Below are 9,852 nucleotides of genomic sequence, written 5' to 3'. Positions count from 1 at the left end.
GCACGCAGGGGGTGTGGCTGCACAGCGCGGTGGGGCCCTGAGGCTCTTACTGCTCCGAGTTGGAGTCACTATCTTCGGCTCTGGGGTCAGTGGGGCGGCGAGAATCCGGGCGCCCGGCAGTGGGATTGCGCCCTCCGTCCCTTCCCCAATCCCCGTCCTCGGAGACGCCCTTGGAGTCCCCGCACTGGGGTGCCGGCGGGCCTCAGTTTGTCAATCCGCGCCGGGGCCGAGGGGGCGTCTGCAATGGTTTTCGGGTGGTTCCCGCCGTCTCCGTCCGCAGAGGTAGTCCCGCGCCTCGCCTCACGGCGTCCGATCTTGTTCTCCACTTTCTAGGTGACACTGGGACTCTCGCCCTCGGAGGGAGACGCGTTCGCAAGGTCTCTGGCTGCAGATTCGTGGACCCTTTCCGTGGGCGCCTGGCGTAGCCGTAGGTGGGTCGGATTCCTCTTGTGGGGGAGCTTGTGAGCTCAGGTCCCCGCGCTTTCCGGCATGGCGGTTGCAGGAGGGGTGGGGCAGTGGTCTGCCCTGAAGTGGAGGCACTTGCTATGGGGCTTTGGGCATGTTATTCTACTCTTGGGGGCCCGGGGTCTCCCCGGGATAGAGAACGTCCCAGCGTCCCAGGTGCTGGCTCTGACTTTATGGGAGGCGAGTGCACGTGAGCCGCGGCACCTGCTCCTGGATAGAGAGCGCTGTCCGGTCCAGGAGAAGGGCCCCGATGCCTCAGTGCCAGGCGCGGTGAGGACAGAAACGAGAGACCAACCGATTGGTAGGAGTGGGAGAGCCAGGGTTTCTGCACCAGCCAGGCCCAGGTGTAGGAAGGCTCAGGCCCATGCAGGGCTGGCGGCTTGGCGCAGAGGTGCTTTCCTCCTGAGGTTGCAGAGGGCACACAGGAATAGTGATGAGTTGGGAGGGGTGACAGCTAGGGTTCCAAGTGGGGACGGGAGGTCCGAGCTGGGAGAAAGGGAGCGCATTGGCTCCTGGGCATGGGATGTGGTCTCCGTGGGCGACCTGGCACCTGACCTCAGGTGGGTGATAGGAGCTGCGATGTGGTTGTTGCGTTTCAGAGCTCGGTGAGGGACGGGGCTGGATGAGTGTGCTGCCTTTGTGTGCTGCTCCTTGGGCCACTGCAGGCCCTCGAATATTCTTTCCTTGTTTTAGGATGGGAAGGGCTTTTAGGTGGAAGACCACCCCCAGGGTAGGGAATATACCTAAGAGGTTCTGTAATGCTTGGGTGGCAGAGGTAGGTGCTGGTGGCCCTGGCAGCTTCGAGTGCTGCAGGCCACCCTGGGAGGTTCTGGGCAGAAAGACCAATAGAGCTGTGCCTTCCTGGAGGAACTCGCTCTGATGGGGGCCAGGTAAACACATAGGAAACTGCACACGAAGGGGTGTGCAGGCCGCGGTGCCCTAGGTGCGGAGCACTGGGATGTGAGTGGAGGGGTTGTTGGGAAAACCGCACAAGGAGGGGTGAAGCAGAGAGTGCTGCAGAGGCCATGAGCGGACCTCCCTTTGCAGAGACTGAGGAGGTGGCTATGTTAGGCGAGGCCGTGTGAGAGCCCTGGGGGAGGGCTCCTTGCCGTGGAAAAGAACTGTGCCTGCTGATGGTTACAGCCTCCTTTCCCTGAATACTCAGGGTCGATGCTCACTGCTCTCCAGGCCCTTTGCAGGAGTAACTTTAGGGAGGTGAGAGAAGGTGCAGCAAGTGGGATTCAACTTGAACATCGGATGCTGGGTTTTCGACAGGGAAAGGAGTGCAGGGAGGTGGCCTTCAGGGTCAGGGTGGCATTGCCCGTCGGCTGTACTCTGAGTGGTGAAGCGAGTCTGGAAAGTCTAGGGCCTAGAGACAGAATAGCAAGGCGCGGGGCTTCTGTCACACACACAGGTACATTGCTCCTGATGCTGTGACCTAAGACCATCGCATGACGGTCTGTGCCACACGTTAGTGTTAGTGCTTGGGGCGGCCAGAAGACTCCTAAGCAGATTGTAAAGTGTAGTTCGTAATTGGTGTGGTGAAGTTGATGGTTAAGTGTTTGGTCTCTAGAGCCAGGTTCAGCTGCCTCTGCCACTTACTGCTTGGTGTGTGGCTGCAGACAAGTGACTTCACTCACCACTCTGCCTCGGGGACCGTAATAGCACCAAGCTTACGAGAGGGTCAGGGTGTGGGGTGGTGGATAGAGCACTTAGTAAAAGGTTGCTACTGTCATTCTCCGGAAATTCCCTGATAGCCAGGCTGTTCAAGGAAGCCCAGGGGTTTCTGATCTGGCCCCTTTCCTTCTGGTACTGACAGCATCTGCCATCACATCTCGCCCTTGAAATGTCACAGGTGGCCTTGGCCAGCCTTCTTGGACATCCCAGGCCCTCCTTCCATTCCAAACTCCTGGTGGGTTACCTAGGGTTGGCCTGCTTGTTGCCTCCTCCTGCAGCCCCTTGGTGATGGTTGGGCCTAGTTTCTGCTCTTCCCCACCTTGTTTTTGGACAGAATGCCTTGGATGGTGACCTGTGTTTGACAGTCCTGTGAGCTCTTCTCAGCCTCCCTGACCCTCAGCACTTGCCCAGAACACCTGGGTTTACCACACCCATCTCTAGCCCATCTCTGTCCTGTTGTGTCCTGTGTGTCTCTTCTGACCACAACCCTCCCCCCGCCCCTTCCTGTGCCATCTCTTCCTCTCCTTTCCCCTTCTTTCTAGTAGTTGGTGCAGCAGCCTCCCTCCACTCCCAGCATTCCTTGTGGCTGGCGCCGGTGGCAGGGTCCTTGCAGTCCCATCTGGGCTGCAGCCAATTATCCAACGTACACCCCTTGGCAAGAGATTGACTGGGCCCTCCTGGGGGCTGCGTATGCCCCCCTAGTGGATCCCTGGATTGAGCAGCCCTGCTGTGGGCACCCTGTGTGTGTGTGCACGGCTGTGGAGCAGAAGAGCACAGTGAGTTGTGAAGCCACAGAAAAGGGTTACCTCACTGTGCACATGCCCGACCCACGACCCCTCAGGGTGGACTTCCACTGGGTGCCAGGCTCAGACCCAGGCACCTTTGATGGCTCCCCATGGCTGCTGCACCGCTTTTTGGCCCAGCTGAGCGATGGCATGTCTTTCCACTTAGAGCACTGCCAGGAAAACCTCAGCCGAGTCTGCGAGGTCCTCGGGGCGCCTGACAGACCCAGCTTGGGCGTGGGCAGCCCCTACCTTGACGGGGACCTGTCCCTGCTTGATGATGATGAGCTCTTTTGCCAGGATCCTGAGGAGGTTATTCAAAACCTGAACAGCTTTGCTGAGGACCATGCTACAGCCCTGCCCCTTGTCCCCACCTCAAGCCAGCCACCAGTGGCCCCGCAGCTGCCTGTGGTGAGGCTGTACTTAGCTAGGTTCTCGGAGGCCCTGGCACTCAACATGGGTGCTACCCTCAGGCCTGTCCCAGACAGTCTGGCCACCCCTGCTACTTCTAGTTCTGACTCTGAATTAAAAATGCTCTGCCTGAGCAGCAGCTGGCCAAGGAGAGCAGCCCTGGGCCCACTGAGCCCCCTGCCTTGTCCACTTCCGCGTGCAGCACCAATCCTGGTCTGGTGGGGCCAACAGAGATGGCCCCCAAACCTGTCCTTGTGTTTTCAGAATCTGCCTAAGCCCCCTGCCCAGCAACCAGATCCAGCTCACCCAGGGGGGCCAGAACCCCAGAAGACAGGGGAGGTAAGTGGTCCACAAGGGGCGGTGGAGACCCCAGCAGAGCCACCTTTTCCTCCTGCTCTCCACCCTGCAGCCCTGGATTCTGAACAGGTCCCAGGCAGGTGCAGCAGTGCTCCTCGTGATGAAGTGGCCTATGTAGCCAAGGAATCCCGCAGCCCCTCCCCCACTCTCCCACTCTCCCTCCCAGGACCAAGTGGCATTGCCAGATGACTCTAGATATAGTGCTGCCAGGTGTGGCGCTGTCCACTTGCCCCATTGCTGGGCAGGAGGGGTACTTGTTTGGACTCTGCCTTTGTCCTCCCCCTCCCCGACCACAGCAGACCGCTGGCCTCTGCCCTTGCTCCTCATTCTCTGATTTCCCCGATGGCACAGAGGCTGCTTCCTGCTGGGCTCTGCATCCCCACACCTGCCCTTGGAGTGCCATCTCACCTGGGTTTGTTCTCACTAGTTGGACAGAGCTCTATAGATCAGTCCTCGTCATATGTTTGCACTGTCTTTATAACCCGCCCCCTGCAGTGGCTGCAACTGGACTGGGTTTGCCATGCCAGCCTTTTTGAAATTTGGTCCCTGTATGGTCTTTGCTTTGCCCCCCACCCCTATCTCTGTTTTCCGTGACCTGTCCTCTGGACTGGAATTTAAGGAAGGTTGCATGGAGGAGGTGGCCACTTTCATTGTTGAGTGTGAGTCAGATGGTGTCTTGGTAGAGAAAGATGCTTTTCTGTGGGTTTAGCAGCAGCCCTGGTCAGCTGGGAAGGCTCCAATACAGGAAGGTAGAATGCAAGCTACCTTTCAGTCTCAACTCTGTTCCAGGCATTTTCTTCGGTGTTAACATTCTAGTCACCTGGTTTTCTTCCATTTTCCTATCTCAGTGCCTTTGCCCCTGATGCCCTTCCACTTTCTGCTCTTCAACAGTCATTGCCTCTTGCCCACTCTTGCACATTGCGGATTCAGTGCTGAACCCAGCACTGCATGACTTGTGTATCTGCGTAGACTGTGAGCCTCTAGGGCAGGAGCTCCATCTTAGCTCGTGTCCTTGACACACAACCAGTGCTCATTAAATGTGCGACGGATCCATGGCTGGGCCTGTGGCATGGTGGCTGCCCACAAGCAGAGTCTGTTCCGTTGGCAGGAGCACTGTGCCCACTCTGTCAGGAACAGAGAGGCCAGGCCCCAGCCCCAAGCACCCACACCAGGTCAGTGTTGCATGTATGGTTGGGAGCTCTGAGGATGGAACGGTCTGTTTGAGGAGTTGGGCTGAATGGGTGGGAGTGGGAGGCCTGACAGGTGAAGTGTGGCCTTGAAAACTGACTTTTCTGGGAGTAGAGGTGAAGTGAGGAGCAGGCAGCAGACCTGAGTTGGGAGGCCCCAGGGGGCCAGAGGATTGGAATGAAGAAAGACCTGTTCTGCACAAGCATGGGTTTTCTAATAATGAGCTGAGCTGGGAAGCTCCCTCAAGCTAAACTGAACATAGGATTGGTACAGTGCACCAATCAGAGCAGTGGTTAGGCAAGAATTTCAAGCCCCTTTCAGTTTTACAATTGTGTAAACAAAAGAACACCTTCCTGGAAAGAAGAAATAAGTAGAAAGAAGAAATAAGTGGAAATGGGAACTGCAACTAAAACTAGTTATTTTAGGAAAAATTGTAATAAGCAAAACATCTGATAAAAATTTTTAAGCACATTGTTGGGATTATTTTATTTAATAACTTACTTCAAAAGGCTCTGGGTTCAGATGGTTTTATGTGTGAGTTATTTTAAGGCACAGATAACGTGCAGGTATAACAGTTGCAAATCTTGGAAATAGATGGGAAGCTAATATAACCCGAAAAGCAAAGCAAGCAAGCTGCCTCTTGCCCACTCTTGCACATTGCGGATTCAGTGCTGAACCCAGCACTGCATGACTTGTGTATCTGCGTAGACTGTGAGCCTCTAGGGCAGGAGCTCCATCTTAGCTCGTGTCCTTGACACACAACCAGTGCTCATTAAATGTGCGACGGATCCATGGCTGGGCCTGTGGCATGGTGGCTGCCCACAAGCAGAGTCTGTTCCGTTGGCAGGAGCACTGTGCCCACTCTGTCAGGAACAGAGAGGCCAGGCCCCAGCCCCAAGCTGCCTTTCTGATCAGATGTGGGAAATCCCAGAATGTTCTAGGCAGCCCCAGTCCCTCTGTGTGGGATAACACTACTGCCCCTCCCTGCTGTTGCTCAGGCCCAGGCCCTCCTTCTGCAGGCACAGTCTGACTGCTCCCACCCACTCCAGCCAGCCTGTCCCTAACACCTCTGCAAGCCCGCCAGACCATGCAGCTTTCAGGAGCACCCTCCTTGGGGTGGCCCGCCTGTGTGTGGAGAGCTGGGAGTGGTGAATGCTCAAAGGGCCCTCCTCCCACCAAGCATGACAGGCCTCCTCTCCTGATGCTGTGTTCCTGTTCCCCACAGAGCGGGAAAGCAGCTAGGTCCCTGCATCTGCCCAAAGGCAGGGACAGCGCCAGAGGAAGCCATCACTTTGCAGCACTGTACACGGCCTGTGTGGCAGGCCAGGCCAGAGCCCTCCCGTCCTCTCCTGATGCCACCCAGGAACAGGCACCTTGCCATCACCAGTGAGGTCCTTCCTCTTCTCCTTTGCTTTCTCCAAATTAAACAGGTCATCTGGCCGCTCCCCCAATCCCCTGGGGCCTGCCTTGGCAGAGCTGGCCTCGGGAGAGGGATGTGAGATGGTAACCCAAGCCCTGGACAGGAGCTGCCTGGAGCCCGAGGGAGGAAAAAACCCAGGGGGTCGGAAGGGAAAATGCCAATCTTGAGCTGAAGGAATTCACTCCAGGTCCACTACATGGAGACAGGAAAGGCAGCCGGTGCAGAGGCCAGCAACATAGTAGGGTGTCAACTGGGCCATCCTCCCAGAAAGCAGCGTTAGATTCTACTGCCAGAGCTGTCTTGCCAGCTTATATGAGGGCCCTTCTAGATCATCATGCCTGTCCCTCACGTCCTTGGAAATACCTGCAGACTTAATTTCTTAAAGATAGGACACAGCGGGCACTATGGATTTTTTTTTTAAAGTATCTATCTACAAGAAAATTCTGACACCGGAAGTATTGAGGGAAAGATCTTATGAGATAGTGAACATTTATAAAGCTGCAATAATGAAGGTGCTTGGAAATTGGTGTGGACAGATGAACAGAGGAGAATAGAGAACTTTGGAATAAAGCCAAATGGGAATTTAGTTCATACTAGAGGTGTTTCAAATTAATGGGAGTAAAATGTATTATTCAGTAAAAGGAGTTGGAACAACTGAATAGCCATCTGGAAAATAGTAAAACTGCATACTTTCCTCTTCCTACTAGCCTATACTCCAGATGAATTAAAGATTTCAACATTTTAAAAATCATTAAAGTAGTATTAATCCAGTCTGTGATTCTAGAACTTACTTTAAAAGTCTTAGATACCCAGAATTACTGAAGGCATGAAGAAACAGACTTTTTAAATGCTATTGGTTGAAGTGTCAAGTACTATGATTTGCCCACGTGACATTACTAGGTGCATAGACGCTGACCACTCACCTGTGTATATTTGGTCATTGCTCATTCCTTGGTGTGGGGCTTCAAGCATGGACTTGAGCTTGGTCATACCTTTCCTATTACACTTGGATGCTGACAGTCCTTGGTGTCATCTTGACCTCTGTGAACTGTAGTTTATCCACACAGAGTGCAGAAGGGTTGAATGAGATAACCCCCGTGCAGTGGCCTGAGCCCTAGTGACTGCAGCAGAACGAAACAGCCCAAAGGCCCAGCAGTAAGGAGGGAGGTAAATGGAGCTGTTATCCATTGTATCAGTCAGGATGTGCCAGATTGTGCTGCAGTAACAAACTTTGCATCCCAGTCACAGATCCACTGGGACAGCCTCTGCCCTTTATAGTGCCCTAGGGACCCATGCCAACAGGAGCCCCACTGGATGTGTTTTTCTACGAACACAGAAAGAGTGGAAAGACCCCCGTGAACCACAAGTGATATATGTCTCTCCCCTTCTGTTACCGATTCCCTGGCCAGAGAAGCCACACCTGAGTTTGCATGGATGAGAGCATCTAATCCTCCTGTGGGGTAGGGTGGGCGCTCAGCCTTGAGAAGAGCAAGCATCCACTCAGCACGACTCAAGAGTGCAGCCATCGAGGCAGTGGTTGGCGAGCTGCATCGTTACCCTGGAAAGATGCCTGCGTGCGTTTGCTAGGGCTGCATGGCTTAAACCAAAAATGGTGTGTGTGTGTGTGTGTGTGTGTTTTCCACAGTTCTGGAGGCTAGAAGTCTAATATCGAGGTCTCTACAGGGGTGGTTCCTCCTGAGGCCCCTTTCCCTGGCTTGTGATGGCTGTCTTCCCGTCACATGGTGGTCCCTCTGTGCCTGTCTGTGTCCTGATGTCTTAGAGGACACCAGTCATATTATTGGGGCCCGCCCATATGACTTAATTTAATCTTAATTACCTCTTTAAAGGTCACGTCTCCAAATAAACACATTCTGAGGTGCTGGGGGTTAGAACTCTGAATTTGGGGGGACACAATTATACTGCCCAAGATGGATTTCTTTTTTAAATTAATTTATTTGCAATTTGGGGCAGTACTGTCATGAGAACCCTTCTGAGTGTCACCGAATGCCCTGTGTAGAGCCCCTCTAGGCCCCTGGAGCAGGAAGTAAGTGCCCAGTTGTTTTGTATGCAGAACTCTCACTTCCTTTTTTTAATTAATATATATATATCTAAAATTGTTTAAGCCTAAGGACTGAAAATTAAAGACTGGACATCAAGGAGAACTTTCTTCAAGACCCAACTCTGCCATAAAAAGGCAGGGCTTTTATTACAAGGTTATTCTCTGTGGTATGACTGCTCTGAGTCACACTGTGGATGAGCCTACCATGTCCATGAACATGGGATGCTACAATGTCCAGTAGCTCCTTGGACTGAAGAAGACTGAATGCTGCTTGGATGGGTCTGTAAAAATCACTCTTCTTCTGCTAGACATTTTCTATAAGCTTTCAGTCCTTTTCCTGAATAATCAGAGTTAAATTACGTCTGGCAATAGGATCTGGGTCTATGACTTTGACCACTTCTAAGACACATGTCTTAAGAGCTTATTAAGAGCTATATTTTCCTCAATACAAATTTCTTTGAGCTAATTCAGGGGTGGGCAAACTTTTTGACTCGAGGGCCACAATGGGTTCTTAAACTGGACCGGAGGGCCGGAACAAAAGCATGGATGGAGTGTTTGTGTGAACTAATATAAATTCAAAGTAAACATCATTACATAAAAGGGTACGGTCTTTTTTTTTTTTAGTTTTATTCATTTCAAACGGGCCGAATCCGGCCCGCGGGCCGTAGTTTGCCCACGGCTGGGCTAGGCCTTCTTTGTTTTTTCTTAACTCCTCACCTGAGTATATGTTTTTATTGATTTTAGAGAGAGAGGAAGGGAGAGAAAAACATCCATGTGAGAGATAAACAACCATCGGTTGCCTCCTGTACGTGCCCTGATCAAGGATCGAACCTGCAACCTTTTTTTGGTGCATGGGACAGCACTGCAACCAACTGAGCCACCCGGCTAGGGCAGGACTCTTCTTAAGAAATATCTCCCTACCTGAGGGTCAAGGACATTACACTGTATTCCCAGGTTTAATGCTTTGCCTTTTGCATTGACTGTGGACTCGGTAATGGTGTGGGGTGCGGAGGCGGCTGCTGCCAGCATCAGAGAGCCTGAGAAGCGTGGTTTCTCCACCCACCGGCGCTGAGCATGTAATAGGAATGAAAATAAACATTGAATGTGTGAAGCTACTGAGTTTGGGGACTTGTGTTTTCCACAGCATGGCCTATTCTATCCTAACCGATAGAGGACCCCGTTCCACCTTTCCCACAGGGCAGGTGACTGTCAGCCTCCAGTGCTGGATGCCATGCTGCCCACACCTGTCCATAATGCCATCTCATACACGCCTGTTCTGTCCCTCACTAATGATCTAGCTTTATGGTACGTCTTCTTTATCTGGTAGAGAAACATACTCCCCTCCCTTGTTCTCAGATTGTCGTGGCTAGTTTTTAAAACATATTTCATCACAACACAGAAGTGGAGAGGATGGCACAGTGGACCGCATTGTGCCCATCTGGCTCCAGCAGTGGTCAGTCCTCACCCTGGGGTTCTGTGTTGGGGGACTGCTG

General features: G+C 53.0%; 2 protein-coding genes across 3 annotated transcripts in view; both read left to right on the top strand.

Moving 5' to 3' along the window:
* Window positions 1–9,852, top strand: part of GNB1L (guanine nucleotide binding protein (G protein), beta polypeptide 1-like) — a 51,890-nt gene continuing 42,038 nt past the window's right edge. Inside the window, exons 1-2 of one of the 2 annotated variants that reach the window (XM_005875533.2) lie at window positions 1–85; window positions 334–431. Coding sequence is in view for 1 of the 2 variants with exons in the window: in XM_014547131.1 (XP_014402617.1) it covers window positions 244–282 (39 nt within the window). In the remaining variant the exon portion in view is untranslated. The other variant, XM_014547131.1, reaches the window with a different exon arrangement.
* Window positions 1,917–7,048, top strand: LOC102249651 (chromosome unknown open reading frame, human C22orf29). Its single transcript, XM_014547013.1, is given in 4 exon segments — window positions 1,917–1,922; window positions 2,688–3,444; window positions 3,447–3,607; window positions 3,609–7,048. Coding segments are annotated over 4 exon segments (1,197 nt in total). The 3' UTR covers window positions 3,882–7,048.

Source organism: Myotis brandtii, unplaced genomic scaffold (assembly GCF_000412655.1).
Source record: "Myotis brandtii unplaced genomic scaffold, ASM41265v1 scaffold463, whole genome shotgun sequence".
NCBI classification, from domain to species: domain Eukaryota; kingdom Metazoa; phylum Chordata; class Mammalia; order Chiroptera; family Vespertilionidae; genus Myotis; species Myotis brandtii.
The sequence above is the reverse complement of the archived record's forward strand: the minus strand, read 5'-3'. Positions and strand labels throughout refer to the sequence as shown.